General features: G+C 44.4%; 1 protein-coding gene across 6 annotated transcripts in view; it reads left to right on the forward strand.

Moving 5' to 3' along the window:
- Nucleotides 1-26,547, forward strand: part of FHOD3 (formin homology 2 domain containing 3) — a 464,855-nt gene that overhangs the window by 416,764 nt on the left and 21,544 nt on the right. For all 6 annotated transcript variants that reach the window (XM_077900507.1, XM_077900508.1, XM_077900509.1 and 3 more), the window contains 5 exons: nucleotides 9,841-10,023; nucleotides 11,430-11,549; nucleotides 12,444-12,605; nucleotides 17,031-17,221; nucleotides 22,930-23,122. In XM_077900507.1, the coding sequence (XP_077756633.1) occupies nucleotides 9,841-10,023; nucleotides 11,430-11,549; nucleotides 12,444-12,605; nucleotides 17,031-17,221; nucleotides 22,930-23,122 (849 nt within the window). The remainder of the gene's footprint in view (nucleotides 1-9,840; nucleotides 10,024-11,429; nucleotides 11,550-12,443; nucleotides 12,606-17,030; nucleotides 17,222-22,929; nucleotides 23,123-26,547) is intronic.

Below are 26,547 nucleotides of genomic sequence, written 5' to 3' on the forward strand. Positions count from 1 at the left end.
CTCCTGATGGGGACTGGTAGGGTCTTTCATGTCACTGCCAACTGAACATACTTAAAGGACAGTTTCACAAGTAGGGATTTCAGCGTGTGTTCACATCTGTGTGAATGACTTTGTTTCTTTCTTGGTGCTCAGTGGGATATGTAGAGATGGCTTTTGGGTGATAAACTAGAGAACCCCTATGCCACCCATGCCTTTAGCAGTTGGTGACCTGAATGGCAGCAGTGGAGGGAGATGGGTCACTTGCTGTGACCACATGGCTTGCCAGCTTCAGTGCTCTGCTACCAGGCCCCGTTCTGGTAGCCCACCATGGGCTGCTGCCACTTTACAGCAAGTTAAAGCTCATCTTCTAATAATGAAAAAAGGGTGACTGGAGCAAGTAGCCCAGCACACAGATTCCTCCAGATGGGCAGTATAGCCTGGGACTCACCAGTTCACTGTGGGGATATGAGGACACTGCTTTGTGGTGTTGGGTGACAAGGAGCCCTGGGTCCCTTTAAAGCCTTCCCATAGTTGAGGTTCATTCATGCACAGTCTTATCTGAGGGACTGGAGAGTGGACAGGACCAGGGAAGACCGGCTACAAAGGGAGAATGAGCCCCTGACAGTGAGGAGGGGCCCAGGGCCATGATGTGAGGCTTGCCCATGGCCCCCAGTGTGGAAAGGAGCAGTGGGGGCCATGGAGCCAGGTGGGTCTGACCCTAGCAGGGTGGGCATACCTCTGTGCTTTGGAAAGAAGAGGCTCCCACAGGAATGATTGTGCTCCTAGAGGCTTATACTGAGTTAGTAGTGTCCCTTCAAAAATCCATGTCCACAAACTCAGAATGTGACCTTATTTGGAAACAGGGTCTTGGGAGAGGCAATCAAGATAAGGTCATATTCAATTGGGGTTGGCCCTCCTCCAGTGACAAATGTCCTTATAAGAAGAGGGAAGTTTGGACAGAGACACAGAGAGGGGAATGCCTCCTGTGAAGAGAGAAAACACAGGGACACACACACACACACACACACACACGCGCGAGACAGCCATGTGATAAAAGGGCAGCGATTGTAGTGATGCGTTTACAAGCCCAGGACACCAAGGATCACCTGCAACTGCCAGAAGCTAGGAAGAGGTGAGGGGAGAAATCCCCTCTAGAGCCTTCAGAGAGAACACCACCCTGCTGACACCTTGATGTCAGACTTACAGTCTCTCAGACTGAGAGAATTCTGTTATTTTAAACCACCCAGCTTTGTGCTACTTTGTGTGGCAACCCTAGGAAGCCAGTGCAAGGCCTGAATAGCTCTACTCTGAGAAACACACACACAGCGTGTGCCAGGCCAGGTACAAGGTATAGCATGCATTTGCTTTCTTGCTGCAGAGGAAATTGAGCCCTGAGCCCTGGAGTCAGGCCTGGAGTCAGGCCAGGTACCAGAGCAGGTGAATATATCTAAGTGGCCACACGGCAGGCTGAGACAGGGGTATAAAGGAGAGAGCAGGAGACAGGAGGCAAATGCAGAGAGGGACGTTGAGGCAGCCTTCAGACAGTGAAAAGGTGGCAAGACTGGCCTCAGTGTGAGGCAGTCCCTCTCTGGGGCACCAGGAAAAGCGAGGGAAGAGATGAGCATTGCCTGGCCACTAGGCAGGTGGGAGCTGCCAACCTGGATGAACCAAGCACCACGTGTCTTTCATCTAAGATGAACTACGTGGTAGGCCCTAGCACACATTCCAGCCATCCTATTTACTTAACAGTGCCTTTTGGAGACTGCAAAAGCTTCAGATTCATACAAAGAGAAGCTTCGAATGCAGCCAGAGCCAGCCTGATGAAAGGGAAAAATGACATCTTCCCCTTTTCAAAATATTTCCCCTCCTTGTCATGGGAACTTGAAAGTCCGTCAGGAGAGATTGATTCCTTTGGATCCAGCCTTTGTTCTTTCCTGAAATGTAGCTCTCCCTAGGTAAGGAAAGTTTCAGATACAGTAAGTCACTTCAATTTTAGAATAATGCAAATCCCTTTCTTTTTCTGACTGGTTTCCAGGGAGGAGCTTTTCGATCCAAGAAGGGCTATAATGGTGGCAATGCAGGGCCATGAAGGGTATAGGAATGACAAAGCAGCGTTAAGCTTAGTGACTTCCATAGCTTTCTTTCTGGGGGCCAGGCACAAGCCAGGTGCGCTACACCGATGCTCGTGAGGTGTAACTATTAGTTTCCCGGCTCGAAGACAGGAGAGTCCCGATGGCAGTCTGTGCCTGGGCTCCGCAGGCCCGTGCAAAGTCGGCCGGAAGCAGGAGCTTGAGAGCCTGAGCCTGAGTCTGAAGTGAAGACCATGGGCCTTGGGGATGGAGGGTCATCTGGGCCCGGGCTCCTGTGACAAAAAGAATACGAGGGAATCTGAAAGGTTAGTGAGAAGACTCCTGAGGCGAGCAGTTCGCCTCACAGTGCCACCTACAGTGTGTCCCCGGAAGTAGCTGACCTGGAATGGTTTACAGAGAGAGGACACAGCCATAGGAAACAACACTGAACCCTTCCTTCCTGAGAGTTCATTGTGTCGTCCTGAGTCACAGCAGCACATGGGGTGGCACATTTTTTTAATCACAGTTTTTACCAAAACGGTTTCCCATCTGTGTCCCTACTGATGTTCTGGATTGGATGGTACCTTGTTGTGGGAGCTATCCTAGGCATTGTAGGATGGTTAGCAGCTTCCCTGGCCTCCGCCCACAAGAGGCCAGGGGTACCACCCGAGTGGTGACAGCCAAAAATGTCTTCAGCTTTGTCAGATGTGCCCTGAGGGCAAAATCCTCCCAGCTGAGAATACCTGATCTGAAGGCTGTCCCTGTGAATTCAGGGAGATTGTGGATACTTTTCAGTTCTGGGCGGTCATGATGAGAAGAGTCCAGTGGAAACCAGACACACTCGTCTGTCACCTGCCGTCTCTGGCCATTGTTGGCAGGACCTGGGTGGAGGGCATAGCTGGTCTAGATCCATGTCCTGAGCCACTACCCAGAACTTACTCTCTAGGCTTGTTGTTCAAGAGCTAAGTCAGGACTGAGAAGAGATGGAAGCTGTGTACTTGCAGATCTTTACTAATAAGATTTCCAGCTTATGCCTCAAGGGCCTTTTGCCAAACAAACTGTCTGCTTCTTGGACGCAGGCACTGTAGCATGGCACCACAGCTTAACGGGGCCATTTGAAACCTCTGTACCAAACGTGATTAGGATGTATTAAATTATATCCTGTGCCTTTGCTTAGCAACCCAGCAATATATATCCAGCTTTGTCATGAAAACCTGAGAGAGTGGTTCACTAATTTCATTAAGGAAGTAATTTTTCATAAGGATATTAAACTTTAGAGCACATTTTGGGGCCATCTCCAAATAGTATTCATGATATTTTTTCCAAATAAAATGTCATCAGCTTATCACAAGTGGAGTATGAGGGGTTTTCCTTTTTTCTCTTAGTTTTCTAAGTTTTATCATCTGTATCTATAGAGTCACACAATTGGATGGTCCCAAATGACACTTAACTTGGCTCACTCTGGCTGGCAGGCCTGCCAGCATCCTAGAAACAGAAGGTCCCTTACTTAGGCTGCATATACAAAACTATAGCACCTTTTCAGGCCATTTGTGCTATGCATCCCCTGTCTGGGCATGGGGGGTGGTGGACACACAGATGAGCCTGGGCCCCAGAGCCATGGTCAATCGGCAGTGCCAGGGAACCATAAAATCCCCGCAGCTACGTACCTTAGCCACGTGGTGATTTTACGCTTCTGGGCGAATGGCCATGAATTGTGGAAATGGCGCTCGGAAAGTAGGAGCAGCCCCTTGGTGGCTCCCCAGCTCTGCCTTGGTTGATCCGACCTACCTTTGGGCAAACACTTCATGTGCAAATTTGATGCAATAATTTCTGTCTTACATACCTCATTCAGTAGTCACAAAAATGAAAGAAAATATGATCGAGATACCTTAAGAAATAAAGAAAAACAATCCCTGCGTAAGAAGTGCATGAAAAGAAAGCTGTGACTCACGAGAGAAGGCAAGTTGTTCACAAACGAGCCTCAGCTCTGAGAGGTCCACCTTTCTAGTGAAGTCCCTTTGCTAGATTCTTACCCAGAGCTCTAGCCAGGGTTCTGTTCAAAACTCCCGGGGCAGAATAATTATTCGTTACAGTCATATCTGTAGGTGAACGAGATGGCCGAGCCCAAGAGCATTTGGGTTCATAAAAAATGGGACTTGTCCATTTTTCTCTGAAATATAGTTTTCAGATAACCAAGCAAAGCTACTTAAAGCAGTGCTAGTGGGACACTGTCTGGGAGAAAGCAAGAAAAGAAAGAAAAGAGAGATTATCACGTAGTAGTTTTGTTTGATGTGTTTTTCCTGGTGAAACCAAATGGTGACCATAAAATCATCAAGAAATTCACAGACATGGTGGAAGAGCAAATTGAAGGTACCTCTTCATGCTCATCCCCTTATCCTCTGCTCATGGAAAGAAAGGGCCATCAGCTCATCGAAGGTGGCTGCAACCTGCCCTTCCCTGTCTTACAGCTATTTTTATTACCAGGGATGTGTAAAAAAAATAAAGGGAAATAAACTGGCAGATGGCAACCTCATAAATCTTCAGCGGTGAACAAATGGTTTAAATTAGTCAGAGAAGTAAAAAACAAAAGTAAGAGTGTTTGATTACTTTCCCAAATGAAAGAAGCAGCTAAAAATCATTGCAGGAAAATGCCTTCTGAGAAAGGAGGAAAGTGTTGACAATTTCTTTGTTTTGGAATTCTCATACATGCTTAAAACAATTTAAGCAGTAAGAAACTTAAAATCCAAATTTAGTTTTGGTTTTGAAGGCTCGTTGGGTTCAGATCCTGGATGTTTTTAAGGAAGTGACATCTGCTCAGATTGTTTTGGTTATTTTTTAATACCATCTGGTGTGTGGACAGGTGGGAGCAAGGGCTTGAGCCTTTGGGGGAGCAAGGAGCATTGTTCCTGCCCATGTGCCTTGCTGCTCAGATTCTCTCCACATGCTGTCAATGGTAGGGCCATGATGAAGGGGATGTTGGAAGAGGAGGTATCTAGGTTCCCCTTCTGGAATGTCACCATGACTAAAGCACAGAAACATGTCTTCAGTGTGGTTGGCATCACTGGCTTCTGAGAAACTACAGAAATGACCAGCCCTGAGGACTCTCTCATCAGACCCAGGATGCCAGCCACCCCACCCAGATATATCCTGAATCACAATCATGTGAATGTTTGTGTCATTTGTGGATTATGCTGTCTTGTCCAGTTCTTTGTTTTTTATTTTTCATTTTTTACATCAATATAGAGGAAAATTGGCTTGTATTGGTGTCCAGTTCTATAACTTTTAAGATCTATAAATTCGTGTAGTGGCCACTGTAGTCATGATTCAGAACAGTCCTATGTCCCAGAAGAGGTATTGTGCTAGCTCTTTCTAGTCATTTCCTTCACCCACCTGTTGCCTCTGGTAATGACTGATCTCTTCCCATGACTATGGTTTTGTCTTTTCGAGAATGTCACATAAATGGAACCATGCAGTGTCTAACCTTTTAAGACTGGCTTCTTTCCCCCAGCATGATTGATGTTTTTGAGATCATCCAAGTGGTAGCGTGTATCTGTAGTTGGTCCCTTATTATTGCTGAGCACCACTGCATTACAGGGATGTACCACAGTTGGTCTGTTCATCTGTTGAAGGATTATGTAACTTGGTCTAGTTTTTGGCAATTGTCAATAAAGCTGCTACACTCACATACAAGTTTTTATGTGAACATAAGTTTTCATTGTTCTAGTGTCACTACCTACAAATGGAATTGCTGGGTCATGTGGTTGGTAAATCTAACCTTTGAGGAACTGTAATTGGTCTTTTGGTTCTCTTCACAGTGTCTTTCACTATTTGTTGCACAAGAGAGAAAAGTTTTTAACTTGGATGAAGTTCCAATTCTCAACCTATTCTTTTTTGGTATCATGTCTAGGAGTTCATTGCCCTAACATGGGTCACAAAAATTTCCTTTTCAGTTTTCCTTTTAAAAGTTTTGTAGTATTACCTTTGACTTTTAGATTTGTGATCTCCTTTGAGTTACTTTATGTCTAACGTGTAAGGTTGGATTTGAGGTTCTTTTTTTTTTTTTGCATACGAATTCCAGTTCCAACACCATTTGTTGAAAATGCTATCCTTTCTCTATTGAACTGCCTTTGCACCTTGGTCAAAATCACTAGGCCGTATTGACATTTATTTCTGTATTATCCTAATGATCCGTGTGCCTGTCCCATGGCCTGTCTTATTCCTATAGCTGTATAGTAGATCTTAACCATTTTCAAAATGGTTTTGGTTCATCTGTTTTGCCATATAACTTTTAGGACCAGCTTGTCTATATCCACAAAAAAATCATGATGGTATTTTTATCAGAATTGAGTTAGATTTATAGATCAGTTTAGGGAAAATTAACGTCTTGACTGTATTGAGTCTTCAGTCCAGGAACATGGTATATCCCCATTTATTTAGATTGTCTTTGATTGCTTTCACCAGTATTTTTATTTTCCAGCCTACAGATCCGGCACATGATTTGTTGGATTTATATCTAAGAATTTTCTTATAAATAGGACTTTAAAAAATTTCAGCTTATAACTGTTCACTATCAATATAGAAATAAAATGGATTTTTAATGTATTAACCTTAAATCATATGACATTGTTAAACTCACAGTTTCACCAATTTTTTTGTAGATTCTTCAGTTTTTTTACATAGATAACTATGCTGTCTATGATAAGAATAGTTATGCTTTTTCCTTTCTGATCTGTATGTCTTTTTTTAATGTTATAAATCTGTCGTGTTCCCAATCTTAGAGAGAAAGTATTCAGTCTGTCACCATTAAGCATGATATGAGATGTAGGTTTTTCATAAATGTGATTTATCAGATGGAGGAGATTCCTTCTATTGCTGGGTTGCTGAGATTTTTTTGTTATGTATGGATATTGAATTTTATTAAAAATGTTTCTGCATCAATTCACATAAGTTTTTTTTTTAAAGATTAATTGAGAAGATATTGGTGAGAGGGGCAGAGGGAGAGAATCTCAAGCAGACTCCCCACTGAGCACAGAGCCCAATGCTAGGCTGAATCCCAGGACCCTGAGATCATGACCTGAGTCAAAATCAAGAGTCAGATGCTCAACCAACAGAGCCATCCAGGCTTCGCATCTATTGACATTATGATGTGAATTTTCTTGTTCGGACTGTTAATCTGGTAGATTGATTGCATTGATTGTTTTTTTGTACTGAACCAAACTTGTGGTCATTACTTTTAATATGTCACTTTATAAAACTTTATAAAATACAGTAATGTTTATGTATCTGAATATATTGACTTTTACATAGTTAAAAATAGTTTTGTTAAGGATTTTTGCATCTAGATTCCTCAGGGATTTGGGCTGCAGTTGTAGTATCTTTGTGTAGTTTTTGTATTGGGTAATTCTAGTCTCATTAAAAAAAAAATGAAGATTATTGCCCCACTTGCTTGGGTTGGGGCCACAGGTTCTGACCTGCCTCTTTTGGACTATGGTTCCAGTGTCAGCTCAGTTTTCAGGGTCTTTGATACAATGTTTAAGGTCAGGTTCACACATTAACAGCTCAGGGATGACCCCAGAAATTCTTGAAGAATGTTTTACACTTGTTTTGCCAGGCTCTTCATTTTCCCCAACCTCCCTGATACTCTCTAGTTCCCTGGGGCCTTCCTTTTTGGTCCTCTGGCTAAAAGCTGGAGCTTAGTTGTCTCACTTTGCCATGTACTTTCTGTGACTGTGCCCATGTTTGGCGCCAAGCCAAAGGGAGACAGCATGTGCCTGGGGACATGGGCCCATCACATGGGATTGCCTTATTTGGAGGAAAACTGCTATTACCTTGTACAAAGAATTTAAAGGAACAAAGTAAAGCCAAAATGTACATTCTTTATTATCTTTTCTTCAATTCTTTTAATCAAAAGGAAGTGACAGAGCCACTCTTGGACTGAAGAGGAAAAGATAGCCTAGCTGGAGAACAATAAAACCTCAGGATTTACCCTGTCTACTCCCTTTGTCTGGCCCTGTTGGGACTACAGCCCCACTGATTGGAGAGGAAGGTTCCCTCCCCCAGAGCTATAGGTGGCTGCCAGCCCCCGCTGTCACTGCTGTCACTACTAGGAGACTCATTTCCCACTCCTCAAGTCAGCACTAGAGGATTCTACTGGAGCTCTCTCTGTCTGCACCCGATACCCTCTTCCAGGTTTGGGGACCTGAGCTCAGGCTGTGGAGTACCAGAGGACAAGTGGTCAACTCATCACCAGTTGGGTTGAACTTCCAATTCTGATGGTCTTCTACAATCCACCTGCCACTGTGTAATTTTTAGTCTTCAAATAGTGGCTCCATTCATGCTGTCCAGGGTGTATAGTTGCATTCACTGAGACAGGAGGGAATATGTCTACTCCATCTTTCCCAGAACCAGAGCTCCTTCTGCTTCTATGCAGATGCTTGCTTTTGTAGAACAGTGACAAAAGCCATTTAGAATTAATGAATTAACATAAGTTACCAAGAAGTGTGGCACAATGCTGGAGAAGGAAAAATTAGAGAAAAATAATGACCCCTTACCTTTAATTATGTTGTTTGTGAAATATTACCTAATGGGAGCTTTTACCTTCTTTTAAATTACTTCTTATAATCACTGAGGAATTTGAACCTACAAGAATCCTAATCTTTTGGAGGACTTTTTGCCTCCACTGCCTTCCATCATTAATTAACCAGAAATAAATAGAAGCAAAAGATAACTTTTTTCATTCATTGGTAGGTATTACTCTTCATAAATACCATCATTATTTTTGCTCAACCAGACTTGGATCTGATATTATTTAAAGTGTTTTCATTTGAAGGCTCAGTAGTTAAGTGTCTGACTCTTGGTTTCAGCTCAGATCATGATATCAGGGTGGTGAAATTGAGCCCAACAGCAGGTTCTGTGCCAGGCCTGAAGTCTGCTTGGGATTCTTTCTCTCCCTCTTCCTCTCCCTCTGTTCTTCCCTACCTTTCTCTCTCTTTAAAAAAAAAATAGGAAGAGGAAGAGGAATAAGAAGAAGAGGAAGAACGAGAAGAAGAAGAGTACTTTCTTTGCTACCTAAAATTTGAAATATAGCTTAAATATTTAAAACAATTAAGATTATAGTATGCCCCATATGCAAAAGCTAGTCTGAGTTCTTATATAGTCTTGACAAATTTTATTCTTTCCTAGGAACAGGGAGCCACTCTCTAACCTTCTATTTTCTGCTTTCCCTTTTGTCTCACCTCCCATCCCCCTTTTTTGTCTAGAATGTCCTTCATGTACAAGACCCAGAAAATGTAGGGCAAGTTTTTAAAATTCCTTATTAAACAGGTTAAGATTAGAGCACCTGGGTGACTCAGTGGTTGAGCATCTATCTTCGTTCAGGTCATGATCCAGGGGTCCTGGTATCGAGTCCCACATTGGGCTTTCTGCAGGGATCCTGCTTCTCCCTCTGCCTATGTCTCTGCTTCTCTGTCTGTGCCTCTCATGAATAAATAAATAAAATCTTGCAAATAAATAAATAAATAAATTCCTTATTAAACAGGTTAAGATTAAAGGAAAGAGAGAGAAAGAGAAAGAGATCATCTTAGAACAAATGAATGTGAATTTAGACTCTACTTGGGACTTTTCTTCTCTACAGTATTTGGTTTATAACGGTATACCACCTGTATATGATATGAACACTGACAACAGAATCTCTTTACTAGTTGGTTGGAAAATTACAGTGTGATTTTGGAAATATCAAAGGGCTGGGATAGGATCTGTCACTAAGATTATGCTATATCATTTCACCTTTCAGAAAATTCTAACCATGATTCCCACTGAAGAAGAGAAGCAAAAGATCCAGGAGGCGCAGCTGGCCAACCCTGACGTGCCACTGGGCAGTGCTGAGCAATTCCTCCTCACGCTCTCCTCCATCAGCGAGCTCTCAGCTCGGCTCCACCTCTGGGCATTCAAAATGGATTACGAAACAACAGAAAAGGTACACGCTTAGGGAGAGAGGCAAGCAGTCCTCACCCCCAGTGTGGAGAGAAATCTTATTTTTATTGGTGAAGGTAGTGAAGTATCCTTCTTGAGTGAGGATCTGAGGGGCAAGTTGGTGAGGGTGAGGTTGTGTCCACACTAAGTGATGGACAGCTTGCCAGGGAGGTGTTTTTCTCCAGTGGCTGCCTGGCCCCAGCCTCCGACATTTGCTTGAGGGTACCAGATGACTGGTCAAAAAAACTAAAATTTTCTGACTGTCTATACTCATTGTAAAAATTTGGAAAATGTAGAAATGCACAATATAGAAAGTGACCTGTAATCCTTCTACTTAATGATAGTCACCTAAACTGCCATTGACTGTGACAATTATCCTGGTATTGGGTCCCTTTGAGGGAGTATCTCTGTAGGAAGTTGAGGATGAAACACTCTAAGAAGTTGAGAAGATCCTTAACAGTGAAGGCATTGGGAGATTCATCTGAGTAAGAAGTGGAAGGAGCAGGTGTCTTCTAGACTGGGGAAATGGGAGTATATTTAGAGGTTTTTAGCAGAAAAATCCAGTAGAGAGGAAAAAGATGGAAAATGAGCTGGAATGAACTTAATTAAGAGAAAGTACCCAAAGGAGAGAGATTCAAAGCATAGGAGAGCCTGTGTGGTCTCCATCCTCTGGCAGAGGAGGCAGCAAGGTCTTATGCCGAGGACCAGGCCGGTGGCAGTGGGCGTAGGGGCTTCTGGAGGAAACCGTGGTGTTTGAATTCATTCAGGAATCAAGTGGGGATGAAGAGATGCAGGACCACTGAGGGGACTTGGCGTGACATAGTCTCAAAACCAGTGTGAAAGTCTGAGAGAGTGAGAGTTATGAGGGCAATGGCAGTAATGAGGATGGTGGTCTTCTAGAAACCCGGGCTAAGAAGTGGCCACCTGCAGAGTGCTCAGAGGGGAGATTAGGAGACCAGAGGGGTGCAGGGACAGTGCAGGATGTTTTCTGGTGTCATCTGCCTGGAAGGAGAAGGCAAAGAGGAAGATTATGTTCCAAATGCTGAAGGTACATGCAAAGGAAGAGAGTTCTAGAAGGCAGTCAGAAGGAGAGAGAATGAGAGGGGAGTGTGGTCTGAAGGTCCTACCTGAGCTTAACTGATGGGCAGGAACAGGGGAGATAGAGCATTTGTCACCCCAGCACAGGTAGCCAGACATACTCATTTGGGCTCCACTGGGGAGACTCTGAGGACTTCCCACTGCCATCTGGTACTTTTCCATACTTGGGAGCCTGTGCCCATCCCATGGGCCTGCCTGACACCAAGGAAAACTCTGCTGTGGTGCCCTTGTACGGAAGTGAATAAGAACAAAGTAAAACCAAAATGTACATTCTTAATCATCACCTTCTGACTTTTTTTTTTTAATTGAAAGGAAGTAGCAGAACCACTTTTGGATCTGAAGGAAGGCATAGACCAACTGGAGAACAATAAGACCTTGGGCTTTATCCTATCTACTCTCTTAGCCATTGGGAACTTTCTAAATGGAACTAATGTAAGTGTGTCATATCTCTTATTCTCCTCCCTACCTTGTCACAAAATCCCTGCCCTTCGTTTGCTGAGGGACGTTGTACCTCTGGTCCTCCAAAGCACAAACGAACAAGTAATTTTTGTATTTTCTTGCTGGAAAATCTAGAAGGAATTTCATCCTTAACTTATCAGGGCCTATTTATTTATTTATTTATTTTTAAAGATTTATTTATTTATTTATTCATGAGAGACACAGAGAGAGAGGCAGAGACACAGACAGAGGGAGAAGCAGGCTCCATGCAGGGAGCCCGACATGGGACTCGATCCCAGGTCTCCAGGATCACGCCCTGGGCTGAAGGCAGCACTAAACCGCTGAGCCACCCGGGCTGCCCAGGGCCTATTTATTTGAGCCTGTATCTTGCTATACATAAGAATACTTAGAAAAATAAGCACCCTCTTCTTTATGAAGCTTGGCTTTTCTCAAAACTGACATTGGAGAGAATTTCATTCACCTCCCTCCCCCATTTTTTCCCCTGAACTTATCGCTCAAATATTTATAATTTACACACATTATAAACCAACTTTAAAAAAAAAAATTGGCAGATCTTTGGTCAAGAAGTAGAAAAGTAGAGGCCAAAGAGAGAAAGTTGTAGATACCCAGATGGCAGAGACCCATCAACCCCTACAGCACCCTGATTTAGTGGCAGAGGCCTGGGACAGCTAGTGGCTGATGGCCATGGTGGGAAAGAGCCAATGTGGTTGGTCCCTATGTGATCAGCTAATGGTGGTGGAGCATGTGGCCTGAGAAGCTCCAGTCACAGGGGAGCTATTATTAGGCTCCTCCAACAGGGCATTGATTCTGGCCATTTGTGCCTGTGTACAACTTATTCTTGTCTTTTATTTAATGTTCACCAAACAGGCCAAAGCGTTTGAGTTAAGCTACCTCGAGAAGGTTCCAGAAGTCAAAGACACCGTGCACAAGCAGTCGCTTCTCCACCATGTGTGCACCATGGTGGTGGAAAACTTCCCAGACAGCTCTGATCTGTACTCAGAGATTGGGGCTGTCACCAGGTCAGCCAAGGTATGTCCATGGGCACAGAGGAGTGGGCTGTGCTTTTCCCTCAGATGTTGGATCTTTGTCAGTCATCTCTGAGGAGCACAGACTCTATTAGGTGAAAAAAAAATGTCCAAGGGCTGCTTGCAACCCTTGCTCTAGAGTTTGTGGGTATGTCTTTTCTGATGCCATTTCTAATGGACTTTTAAGATCCTTTTCCCATGTCTGGTTCTCTATCAGATTCTTTCCTACTGAGGTATGTGAAGCAGGCCTGCTATCCTGGTCCAAAGCTCTGCATCCGCTGTGGAGCAGTGTTACTCACTAGACCTGGATTCTTCCGAGCAAGAAAACTTCTCCACTTTCTTTCAGTGGACAAAAATGTCCAAAAAATGCAATTTGGCTCCTCCTCAGACTTCCTGCAGCAAGACATGGAGCCAGGAAACAGGACACCTGGCCTTCTGCTCCCCCACAGATTGGCTGGCTATTCCTACACTCTTACGCAGAGGGAGGGGTTTTATAGGGCTGTAAACAGTACACAGCATTGGCTTCTCGACTGCAAACTCTAAATTGAGTGTAGAATTAAAATCTTCATGAACTTGTAGTTTATTAGAAAAGAGTTGTGATAGTTGGATACCCAGCTGCCTCTACTTGTAAGAGCATCTTGAGGCTGAACAACCCCAAGGAGTCCCCACCACAGCACAACTGGACAATGTGAGGGTCTCAGGAGCCAATAGGAAGCGCATGGGGAAGGGCTGAACAGGGCAACAGGAGTGAGGCCAATGTGGAGGAAACTTCTGGAAACCCAACCTGGGCAGGCCGAGGAGCTGAAAGCAGATGACTCTTAGCTCTGGGACACTCTGGACCCCAGTATGAGAAGAGGAGATAGAGTGGTGGGCAGAGGGGAAGAAGTGGGGAAGGGGCTTTGCTTAGGTCTCCTTCAAGAAACTCCCTCTCGCTGCCTTCTCCCACAGAACTGGCTTGTGGGGTCCCAGGGGCTGGGACCCTACTTTACCTGCCTCAGGAGCAACAGGCTGGCAGCTGCCAAGTAGAGCAAGCAGGGGGCCCTGGGCCAGAGCATGGCCAGGGATCTCCCAGCTTTGGCAGCTGACCACAGGCTTCCACTCTGCCAGGCACTGTTCAGAAGTCTTTTACAAATATCATTTCAGTGTCCTAACCAAGAAGAGAAACCCTTCCTGAGTGTCACAGTGGGGGAGGGTCCTCCAACTGCTGCTTGGATCCCCAGCCCCCACCCGCCACGTGAGCACCTTCTCAGAGCGCAGTGTGTTAGGAATACCTCTGCTTGAGACAGGGTCTCATCTTTGTCTTGTTCCCAGATCCACACAGAACCAAGCAGTTCCTTAGCTATATGTGGTCCTTTGTTCTTTCCCAGGTCTTTCTCCTGGGTAGAGCTTGCTTATATCTAAAGCAGCCCTGGCCTTGGAGTCCTGACACCAGGCTGGCCCCCAGTGACTTCCCCAGGCCCCCCTAAGTATCATCCTAAAGGGTGTTTAGTATTTAGTTAAATCATAATGAAATAACTTCTCCTTGTGTGAAGATTGGCTACGCAAGTCAAAAGTGCAAGTCTGTTTTATCTGTTAACGTTGGCAGTTACTAAAGATGATCATTGATCTAGATCCCTGTGACTTGCAAGACGGCATCTACCACTTCTCAGCCTTTACTCCCAAAGCCTTTTTGGGTATTGAGGGGTCCTCCTGTGTAGACAGGCACAAAATAAACCTCAGGAACCCTCAGTCCCACTGTGTCTGCTCCATCTGCTGGTGTGTCACACGGGCGGGCTGCTCTGGCATCTGCAGGATAACCGTGTCCCTGAGTGACCCACACCATCCCAGTCTGACTTGATGTTTCATGTGGAACAGTCTTCAGGAGAGGTCTCCCTGACAAGGACTTTCTTCTCAAAGAGGGTGGCCAGGCCTGCTCTGTCTCTGGAGTAGAATTTTTTAGGGGCAAATCTAGGCTTAAGGCTGGTTGAAAACTTAGACTCTGGAGCCAGAGAGATCTGGGTTCAGATCCCAGTTCCACTACTTAGAGCTGTGTGGTCTCTCACAAGCTACCTACCCTTCTGTGCATCAGTTTCCCCCCACCTGAGTGGAACTAATAACAGAATCAGGGGATAATGGTGGAGACTCGGGTCACATGTGCCGGTGGCCTCTGGCCAGGCAGGCAGCCAGATGAGGCAGCCTTCCAACCCCCCTCAAAAGAAGCTACATTGAGCTCAACGCTGAAATTGTACTTCGTCAGAAGTTTCCCTACCTGGCTTCTGTTGGCGGTAGGTTACTTTCTCCTGCCCACCCCCCCGAAGGGCTCACAGTGGACTCTCTTCCCAGAAAAACCATCTGTCACGTGGTGGCTGCCTGGCCGCTCTGTGCCAGGTGAGTGTCCCCTGGTTAGACTGTGCAGGACTGCTCAGTGCGTGTCTGGGCGGAACGGAGGTTATTTTATTGTGTATCAGGGAGCTGCCAGATGCAAATGAGGACAGATCCAGAGAGTTATGATTAGACATATTACTCTTGGCTTAAAATCTCCTAGACATTACTTCTCAGTCCCGGGTCATCCAGATCCTTCTCTAGACTTATTCTTTGAACTATTCAGTCTTTTTCTAAATCTGCATTTTTTTTCCCCTCTTGACTGAGCACCTGATTTTTCCCCCTCAGCTCGACAATATCATAGGAAAGCAAAAACTTTTCTAATCTGGACCCAGGTTTCTTTTGGTTCAGGCAAATCATTTTTCTCCAAATCCCATGAACCCCTTGCTTACCTGACCAAGGCTCTGCCTAAACTTGCCTTCAGTTTTTGGCTCTTCTGCACTCAAGAAACCCAGAACTTGCAATGTCTTGCCTGGCACCCAGGGCACCCTTTGAGCTCATCCTGTCTGGTGATAGATCCTCTAACAGAATCCACCTTCATTGACTTGATCCCCTCCATTGTCTCCTGGGGGGTGGGACCACTCCAGCAAGGGCCCTAAGCACTCAAATGCAGCCTCACATTGCTCTCTTTTTGAAAAGATTTTATTTATTTGAGAGAGAGAGAGAGAGAGAGAGAGCACATGAGCAGAGGGTAGAGGCAGAGGGAGAGGGAGAAGCGGACTCCCTGCTAGCAGGGAGCCTTATGTGGGGCTTGATTCCAGGACCCTGGGATCCTGACCTGAGCCAAAGGCAGATGCTTAGCCACTTAGCTATCTGAACCACCCAGGCACCCCCAAGGCTCACATCTCTTGACTTTCGTCATCTAAGCAGTGGCAGCTCACCTCCACGCACTTGCCTTCTCCTTCTGACCTTGAGTTGTCCAGCGATTGGCTTTTCCCACCATCTCCCCCCTGCAGCTACTTCTCTGCCCTCAGGCTCCTCCCTAAGTCTTGCCTGTTTATGTGTCTACCTCCTCTCCTAGCCTTATCAGTCACCAGCCCCCCCCCCGCCCCATCCCACATCCTCTTAAATGCCCTCAAGTGTATTTTTTTTCATGACTACCTCTTTGATTCACATAATTTCTAGTCTAGAAATTCAATAAAAGCATCACTTTAGAAAGCCTCAGCTCAGGCTACCTCAGTTCATCCCTGCTGTCCCCACTTCCCTGAAGAGCACAGTGGGCACGGTGGCACGTCTGTTCTTTGCACACATGACTTGCATCTGGTAGTGAGACCATTCTCTCTCTCTGTCTCTCTCTCTCTCTCTCACACACACACACACACACACACACACAGAGACATGTGCGCGTGCACCTAGTGGGTTCTATACATCCCCAGTGTTTGGTCTACACACCTGTCTATAAAATGAGCCTCCTCGAGAGCAGCAATTTAGGTTCACTGAACATTTATTTGTCTTTGTGTTCTTAGTGCTTGGTGTAGGAACTGATATACACCAGTCTCTCCATCCGTGTGGGTCGAACGAATGAATGGGTGGAGAAGTAAAATTTGTCACACGGTGTAGAGATCACTGTGAAGAGAAGCTGTCTCCCCTTTAGCTATCCCCACCATATTGGAACCATCCCCGTACAACTGGCGTGCTCCTATAACCCTAAGTGAAAAATCATCTCTGAAGAACAAGAGCTCTCTCTTTTTTTTTTTTTTGAACAAGAGCTCTCTGAAAAATTTTGAGACATCTTCTCAGTTCATCTTGTACTAGAATGCCCTGATATCATGTTTTAATTTACAGTTCCCAAAGACTTCCCTAAGATTTCTTTCCAAATTTGGGGGAGGGGGGAAGAGTGATATTTGCATTGGGTTCATTTGGAGAACAGTTTTATCACTAAATAATTTGATGTCAAGATAATGACCAATACACATGTGGATAATTTTTAGGCCATAAATATGTTTGTATTTCAAGATGTAAATTTGGTTTTGATGTTTGTTTCTTCCCGGAGGCGGTTGAGTTTCCTGGTTCAGGTTGGTGTCCGGTTGTTTCAGTGCATTAGCAATGTTCTCTCTCTGATTTTCAGGTTGACTTTGATCAACTTCAGGATAATTTATGTCAGATGGAGAGAAGATGCAAAGCTTCATGGGATCACCTCAAGGCAATTGCGAAACATGAAATGAAACCAGTTTTAAAACAGCGAATGTCAGAGTTCCTAAAAGACTGTGCAGAGCGAATTATAATTTTAAAGATTGTTCATAGAAGAATAATTAACAGGTAAGTAGATGAATGAACTAATGGAAATACCTATAAAATGGCATATTAATAATCGATAAACCAAGATTGGATGGAAGGTTAAGTTTACAAAAGTTGTACTATAAACTCTGGGTACATAGAAAATACACCTTTAGCACATGTTTATTCCATGGGTATTTTTCTTACACACACACACTGCGATAATATAATGCCATTGAATTTTGAGATTGGAAGGAATCTCAGGGATAATGTGGTACAAAAATCCTATTTGATCAGGAATTGCCTCTATAAAATCTCTGACAAGTTGACCCCTGTGTCTCTGCATCTGCTTGAACAGTTGTGCGTACTTAGAGCACATGTCCTTCCAAGGTGGCCTGACTTGTTAGAAAAGTTCCTTTTTATAATCTGCAGTGTACTCTCTAAGACTTTCAACTTGTTGATTCTCTGATGGCTGCTCCATTGCAGCTTGTATGGATGAGGCCTGGGTCCCACCATGGGTGCCACGCTCTGGACCAACTGTCCTTAGAGTCAGAAGATCTAAGACGACCCTGGGAGACATGCAGGGATGGAGGAGGCCTTGCTTGCCTACTAGGAGGCTGCCTGAGATCTAGGACTGCTCCGTAACGGTCTCACTTGCAAGCAGTAGCAGCACCAATACCAGAACCTGGGTATTCTGACTTCCTGAGCCAGGGCATTGCTGACCATGCACCACCCCCCTCTTCTTTGTGATATCACAGAGTATGGTTGTAGGCTCCTCACCCTGCCCTTCAGGGTCTGGATGCTCTGTCCTGGACCTCACTGAGTAAGTGTGCAAGTCTACGGACCCGCAGGCAGTGGTATACCCAGAGCAGGTGCTCTGGAGACAGAACTTCTGAAACAGGCCTCATGTCGGTTCTGTTAAGGGAGCCCTCCCCTGGGGGCCATCTAAACTGCGGCCTTTCCCAGAGATCTGCCCTCATGTACACTCCCAGGCCTATGTCCAGGCACTTGGTTATTTTTTTTTTTAAAGATTTTATTTATTTATTCATGAGAGACACACAGAGAGGCAGAGGCATAGGCAGAGAGAGAAGCAGGCTCCCTGAAGGGAGCCTGATTCGGGACTCAATCTCAGGACCCCACGATCACAACCTGAGCTGAAGGCAGATGCTCAAACACTCAAACACTGAGTCACCCAGGTGCACCTTGATTATTTTTTTTAAGCAGTTGGGCACTATTTGCATTTATCCCTGTACATTTAATATTTGTTTATTCCTTTTTTCTCTCTCTTCCCCTCCCTCTCTTCCTCCTTTCACCCTCTTTTTTCTTTGCTTCCTTCACCCTCCTTGAACCCACCCAGAACTTTAATAACCTAGTCTTGTGTGCATGTGAGGCCTTGCCCTTTGCTGCTTTGGTAATTGTATCCCTCCTGGGTCTAGATCCAGACTGTTGTAGGGTGAAGAAGGTGGTGGAAGTCTTTAAATGTTAGATAAGACTAGAATGGGGAGCAGAATCTTCCCTCCAAGTGGATGACTGTCAATCACTCAGTACTTCTGGAATTTAGTTGTAAAGCCTGCTCCCTGCACTCCACCTTGACCTCACATTGCCTTCCAGGGAGGAGGATCTTATCGGAGATCTAGTCAGGTTTCTTAGTGAACCCAAAGTACATTATGCTTTTAACATGTTTGAAAAGTAGAGGCAGGGAATGTGAGCTGCGGTGGCCCTCCGTGCTTTGTATGATACAGGCAGTTTCCAACTTAAAATGACTCAAACAAATAGTTTCCATTTGGAATATCATGAAACTGGAGCAGTTTTCTGAAAGTCTCACAAAATTTTTATGCCTGAGCACATTAGTCATTTTATCGTGGACAGGTAAAAACTCGTTTTGGTGATACAATTATTCCTTAAGCTATAGGCTGTGCTGTGTGTGTGTGTGTGTGTGTGTGTGTGTGTGTGTGTGTGTAAAATGCATATCATGTTTGCTGTGATTGTCCTACTTTTCCTGGTAAGCCGGTCACCAAATAATGGTTGCTCTTGCATGATCTAGATCCCTGTCTACTCACTGGAGGCCATCCTGCTGGGGATGACCTGCATGAGCTAGGAATCCACCATAGTTATCGTGGGTGGTAAAAGGGCCAGGGCTAAAGGGTGGGTCCAGGGAATGGCCAAGCCAAAGCTCCTAAACCATAGAACCCTGGCTTCCAATGACGTTGTTCACAGGAATGCCATATGAAGAACTGATTAAAGTCAGAGTATCATGTTGAAGTGGCCGTGGGGGCCTCAGAGCCCCAGTGGCTGTGCTTCTTCCTCTTTGCCTCCCCACCTACCAACATTTCCCAGGAGCATAGGCTGTAATGGCTAAGAACTAACATGTTCCCTTTGCACACTGGGACACTAAGACCCAGAAAGGAGCAAAACCCTAGTTGAGGTGGGTATGAGTAGAATCCTTCTGGGCGCGCAGATCAGCCTTGATAGAAGTCTTCAGATCAGAAATTTGGAAGTAGCGAGGCCTTCCTCTCTTTTCCTCACCTGCAAGTATAAGAGTTATATTTTTATCTGTGTAATTAGTAATTCATTTAATCGGGCACTTTTTAAAAGAAGCAGTTGTTACACAGACGTGGCGCTGAGGTTCCCAAGGTGGGACGGTCCTGTGTCCCGTGGGGGTGAATGCAAACCTTCGGGTAGCAGAACTGCGGGTCTAGGCTCATGACACTCTCCCTCCCTCATGACCCACTGCCTGCTGGTGGCAGTCTGCTGACCTAGTCAGTCTTGTAAACAGCTGAATGTTCGGTCTTCAAGAGTCCTGCCACCCCTCTGGCCTTGGGGAAGGAAGAACAATGATTTCTAGAGCTCAATGGTGAAGAGGCGGGAGGTTCTCGGATGGACCCATCTGGAAGCTCCCTAACCTCCGCTGTGCACAGGCCAGGACACTTCAGTCCATCCTTTGCTGGCACCTCCTGCTGTGATTGGCAGCTGACAGGACAAGTGGTCAGGTCTCGCCTCTGCCCCCCGGGCATCCCCTCAGACACTGCAGGTTCTCTGCTCATGCCCTCTGGGTTCCCTCTGGTCCACTGTATACCACCCAGGAGCCTGGGAGGGCCGATGCATCTGGCCAGACCCACCTGATGAGCAACCTTATCAGGCTGCTCTTTGCACTCTGCCAGAGGTGTTGTGGATTGGCCTGGAACCTTCTGTCTTGCACAGGAGTCCCCTGGTGGGACAGAAATACCTCTTGCCCTCAGCAGCCCCGCCGAGCCTCTCAACGGACCTCTCTCCACTCCAGGGCTTCCTCAGACAGAGATGAGAACTCACATCTGGCCACCTGCCCTCCTTCCCTGCTCCCTCAGTCATGGAGCTGAAGAAGCAGGCGCCTGCCCCTCCCCTTCCTGTCCGGCCCTCCCTTAGTTATCCCAGTGGGTCTCCTCTTGATAAAGAGGCAGATAAAAGAACTTTGACAATCCTCTTTAGGTAAAACAGCTTTCAGAACCATTGCATGGCTAAGTTTTCCTCTGCATATTTCCTCTTTCCTTTCATGCTGCCCCAACGGCAGCCTAGTCCCAGGCCTCGCAGACCCGTCAGGCTGAGTTGTGTACACTCACGAGAGAGAGGGAGTGGCTCAGACTGGACACCTTTCAGATCCTGTGGTCCTACCAGTGGAATGGCCTCCCTGCCCCTCCTCACAGCCCCTGCAGGCTCTCAGCCATCCCTCTGTCCCGTTGGGGTCCCCCACATTCCACCTTGGGGCCTGAGGCTTCTTCAAGGAGTCTTGAGGAGTCCGCTGTGGCTGGGTTCAATGGAGATGAGAGAGGAAATGGGCCAGTTGTGCAGTACCTTGTATGGATGGACCACATTTTGTTTACCTGTTCATTTGTTGGGCATTTGGGTCATTTTTACTTTTTGGCTATTATGAGTACTGCTGCTATGAACATTCCTGTAGAGGTTTTGTGTAGACATACACATATCTTCATTTCTTTTGGGTATGTGCATAGGAGCAAAATTGCTCAGTCATATGGTAACTTTATGTTTAACTTTTTAGGAACTGCCAGACTTTTCCATAACAGCTAAACCATGTGATGTTCCTACCTGCTACTGTATAAGGGCTCCAATTTCTCCCCATCCTCACCGACACTCGTTATTATCTGGGGTCCTGACAATAGCCATCTTAGTGAGTGTAGAGTGATGTCTCCTTGTGGTTTTGATTTGCACTCCCCTAATGACTAAGTTAAGCAACTTTTTATGCACTTATTGGTTATTTGTGTATCTTTTTTTGGAGAAATGTCTGTTCAAATGCTTTGTCCATAATTTCTTTGTTATTTCAATGTTAGGTTGTAAGATTTCTTTATGTATTCTGGGTACAAATCTCTTTATATATTCTGGGTACATAGGATTTGCAAATATTCTCTCTCATTCTTTGGGTGGTTTTTTCACTTTTGATGGTGGTTCTTTGAAAGGTCCAAGTGTTTAATTTTGATAAAGTCGAGTTTATCTGTTTTTTCCTTTGGTTGCTAATGGTTTTGATGTCGCATGTAAGAAAGAAATCATTGGCTAATCCAAAGTCATGGAAACTTATAGTCTTTGTTCCTCTAAGGGCTTTATAGTTGTGGCTAAATTTTCTGGCTTTAAACAGCATTTGTTTTTCAGCCTCTTTAATTACAAGTTGTATGTTTCACTTTATTATTCTTCACATAAAGAATAAGCTGATTTCCCTTTTGTGTTGTTAAAAACAAAACAAAACCCCTATTCAAACTGTACAAAATAGAATGATCAAAAACAAAAGTAGTTGTCCAGAAATAGTGGTATCATTTATATAAGACTGTTTGGTCTGCATAAGAATATCCCTGTCTCCTAGGATCTTCTTTCTCATTTCCTGATATCTAAAATTGGTGTACATGTTTGCTTATTTAATTTCCTTTACAGGATGTTTTTAATTCAATAAGATATAATAATTTTTAATTTATAATTTAAATACCTGAAATTTATTTTGTGCTGCTTGTATGGTGTTTCCTAATAAAATTAAAATCATATGGTGGGACGCCTGGGTGGCTCAGTGGGTTAAGCATCCAACTCTTGATTTCAGCTCAGGTCATGAGATTGAGCCCTGCATTGGGCTCGGCACCAAGCATGGAGCCTGCTTAGGATTCTCTCCCTCTCCTTCTGCCCCTTCCCACTACCTCCACTCATTTGTTCATTCTCTCTCTCTCTCTCTCTCTCTCTCTCTCTCTCTCAAAAAAAAGATTGTAATATCATGAGAAAATATTTCAGAATATTTACTCACAGAAAATTTTATCAGCATTTTTACAGACCATCAGTACACAGCTATTCCTGTCCTTAAAGCAGTGTCTCAAGGAATTGCTAAGCTATATTTCTTTATTCCTTATTCAGTTCTTACATAATCTAGAAACTTGTGCAGTATTTTCTTTAAAACAGTGATTTATCCTTTTTTCTTTTTTTTATCCTTTTTCTTACAAAAGTTTTGCACATACATTTAAAAGAAGCATTAAAACATTGATAAGCAAAAAGAAAACAGTAACTGATCTCCTAAAATCCTACCACCTAGACATCCTCCATCAGCGAGAAAGTGAGTTGAACTTGACTTCTGGCTGCATTTTTCACTCAAGAAGACTCTTCAACCCCAGAGCCCCAGAAATGAAGAACAATGCCTGCCTGATTGATTTCGTACTGAAAGTTTTTAGACAGTTGTCTTTTGTTCCTTAGAACTGAAGTCAACACCACTATTGTGTTTTTCATTGCAGGTTCCATTCCTTTTTGCTCTTTATGGGTCACCCACCTTATGCAATTCGGGAAGTGAACATAAACAAGTTCTGCAGGATCATTAGTGAATTTGCACTGGAGTATCGCACCACCAGGGAAAGGGTTTTGCAGCAGAAACAGAAACGGGCCAACCACAGAGAGAGAAATAAGACCAGAGGGAAGATGATCACTGACGTAAGTCCCATGAAATAAGTCTCTCTGTATCATTTATTGTAAAAGCAGATCAACCCCTGCAGTTTAGGGGCTGTCCTTTTTTTTTTTTTTTTTTTTTGGACTGTGAAAAAATCCATCTTTTAAAAAATGCTCTTTTTTTTCACATTAAAAACTTTTTTTTAAGAACAGTTTTAGGTCCAGAGCAGAATTAAGAGGAAGGTACAAAGATTTCTACAGAGATACTCCTTGCCCCCCAACACATGCACAGCTTTCCCTATTATCAACATCACCCACTAGAGTGGTACCTAGTTGATGAACCTACCTTTCTACATCATATCACCCAAAGTCCAAAAACTGCTCTTAAACAGTTCCTCTACTATTACAGTGAAAATCTGCTGTATAACATGTGTGGGACAAATACATGTAAATTAAGGATGTGTGGCTAGTGGAGGAACTTTAACCCATGTTAGGGTATTGTAGGTAATATGGTGTCATTAAAGGCTTGAGTCCTTTTTCAACCTCTGAGATGTGGGTAGAAGTGGAAGAAAAGAAAAAATACAAAAGAGAATGCCATTTACTCTAGGAACACAAATATAATGATGTGGGAATTGATTCATGATTCTAATGGTCATAATGATGCTGCATAACCAGTCAGTTGACATGTGGACCACCGATTCGAGGCATCTGAATAGAGAAATAATTGGTGTGGTTGCTCAAAGACATGATTTGAGGGGGCTCTTGGCAGTCCCTTGAGTCAGAGAATCTTTAGGTGGGAAGAGATCCATAGAATAGTGAATCCAACAGAAGTTCCCTACAGCCCATTGTGGGGAGTTGCCCTGCTTGCTGGTACACTTCCCTTCTTCCTGGGCTCCTCTCTCCCTGCAGGCCACGGGTGCTGTGGGCATTCAGGTGCCAAATGCTCTGTAAGAGGAGCGGGGAGGGATGTGTGAAGATGCCAGAGACAAAGACATACCATGTAGGTGCCTCTTTCTGGTGGGCCTTTATGCAAATCAACCCATCTGTATATAGATCTGAGAAGCACCATTACCTCTCAGTAATACAGAAAATGGGATGGGAGAAGGACCAAATGATAGAAAGCGCCATCATCCTGGGGGTTGCAAGCCTCAACTGAACTCAAGTCAGGCAGATTTCTTTGGGGAGGATTAAAATTAGTTCTGCCTTCTGCCCCCAGATGGGTGTGCATGTTATAGGAGAAACAGAGGGCACATGATTAGCATCTACATTCTGATGAATAAGAAGATGGATCCATTATCTTAGAAATTTTGTTATATTGAGGTAGTTCTGAGGAAAACTAGGGACTAATCTTCTTACCATCCCCTCACCCAGACTCCTTGTTCCCTTAGAATTTTCTCAAGCCTAAGGGAGTGCTCAGATCACTTATCTGCAGAGGGGCCCTTTGTACAGCCCTGCTGGCAGTTCTGAATGCCAGTGCCACCAGCTGAGAGTCTTCCTTCTCCTCTCCTGAAGTCTGGGCTCCATAGGATGAGTATAGCAACAGGAAGCAAGCTGAATCCATTTGGGCAAACTGTGGCCCACTTTTCATTCCAAGGTGTTATTTTTTAAAGCTTTAAAAGGGGCTTACTCATTTTGGTGGAAGTGAGACACTGGTGGGTGAAAAATACAGGCCCAATATGCTTATAGTTATGAAAACATGAAGATTTCTTGCCAAATTCTTGAGATTTTTTTTACAGATCCCACTAATTTTCAAATTCTGCCCTTCTCTGAAAACATTCGGCTTGCCTATTTATAAACAGGGGTAAATGTTGCTAGAGTTTAATTCAAAAATATTTAAATTCCCATTCAAATGTAGACAAGGACAGACCTCACGGTTCATCCTCAACAGTCTCTTTTTTTAGTGGTCAGAGTGGCATCATTCACGTAGAGAGACTGCCATCTGCTGGAAGATGAGGATATTGTCATTTAAGACAAAGTGTAGAGCTGCTTCTCCCAATTCGCAATTCTGTTCCCCTTGCATGCTCAGCCCTGCACTGGGCACCAACAACATATGACTGCGGTAAAAGACAAGCTTATACCCCCAAGGATGTCCTCATGATCTGGTTAGAAAACAACACATACACAACCTAAACCACTAAAAACAAAACTCGGCAATAGATGGAGCCCCTGAACATTAGAACTGGAAATGATTTTTAGAGAAAATTGTGTAGCGAATCATTTTTAATATAGATGCTGGGTAAGATGAAGATGGAAGTGGTAGTAATTGAACAGAGATGGTTTTAGAAAAAAAATTATTGTTTAAGACAGTGAAATCTGGGCAAAATCTGAAGACTGATCGTTTCACGTCAGCCCTGTATCTGCCCTTATGTGCCTGTCCCTCCTCTTCATTCTCTGTTTCTGAAATGCAAAAGGCTTCCTTTCTCAAAATCCAGGTGCCCTCCCAGGTAAGAATCAGTGAGAAACTAAGTGATTTCTCATCCTTGTGCCCCAAACTAGTGGTAGACAAAATGGTGACATAGACAAGACGGCATAAGACATCCTTGGCCCTGTCTACTGTCTTCATACTCAAGATTGACTGCAAGAACTCAGGCTATCAGCCCCAGGACCTCCACATCAGGGGCTTGTGGGGAGCTCTCTTGACCTTGAAAATGAACCAGTCAGCTATTTTAGTAGCAAAATGAGTTTATTCAGGAATGGCGGGGAAGTTGCAATTTGAGACATGCAGGCTATGACAAAACCATAGACAAGTCCAGAGAACAAAGGGGAGGAAAGTTATTTTATTGAGAAAAGAGGAAATTGGGAGGGGCTACTTCTGATTAAATTCCCTTGGAAAAAAGTGAGAGTTCAGTGTGGCAGTGGTTTCTCATTGGCTGGGCTGTTGCAAGCGAGGAGAAAATCTTCATCCCACTTGGGTAGGAAGGCAGGCCGCTTCCTGTTGATGGCTGCAGTAGACGGCAGTATGAAGGTGTGAGAGCTCCCTTTCTGGCATCCTGAATATTTTATTTTATTTTATTTTTTAATTTTTTTTTCATCCTGAATATTTTAAATGTTTCCTTCGGTTTTGCAGGCATTTAAGCTCAGCTTTCTCTTCTATAAAAAGGGAATGCTTGTTTTTTGGGGGGATGTCAAGAAGGCTAGAGATTTTGCATATGTAGCACCTTGCCCATGTGCTGATGGCTGAGAAAATGCCAACCATCCTGGTTAATAAATAAGCTCTAAGGTAGATATAAAAATAGAGCAAGACTGTCCTCTCTGGGTGGAATGCCTTTTGCCTGGGAGTGATGTGGAATATGATGAACCAGAGGCATTTTGTCATTTTAACTCCTGAAAGTTTAGTCGGGTCTTAAAAACTTTCTGTCTGATTTGAGGCCTGGCCTCATGACCTCAGTGGAAACTCAGGTTACACTGAGGGTGTGTTTAACCTAAAATCAAGAGATGGACATGACCTTCACTCTCAATTTATTTTTTAG

This window comes from Canis aureus, chromosome 6 (assembly GCF_053574225.1).
Source record: "Canis aureus isolate CA01 chromosome 6, VMU_Caureus_v.1.0, whole genome shotgun sequence".
NCBI lineage: Eukaryota > Metazoa > Chordata > Mammalia > Carnivora > Canidae > Canis > Canis aureus.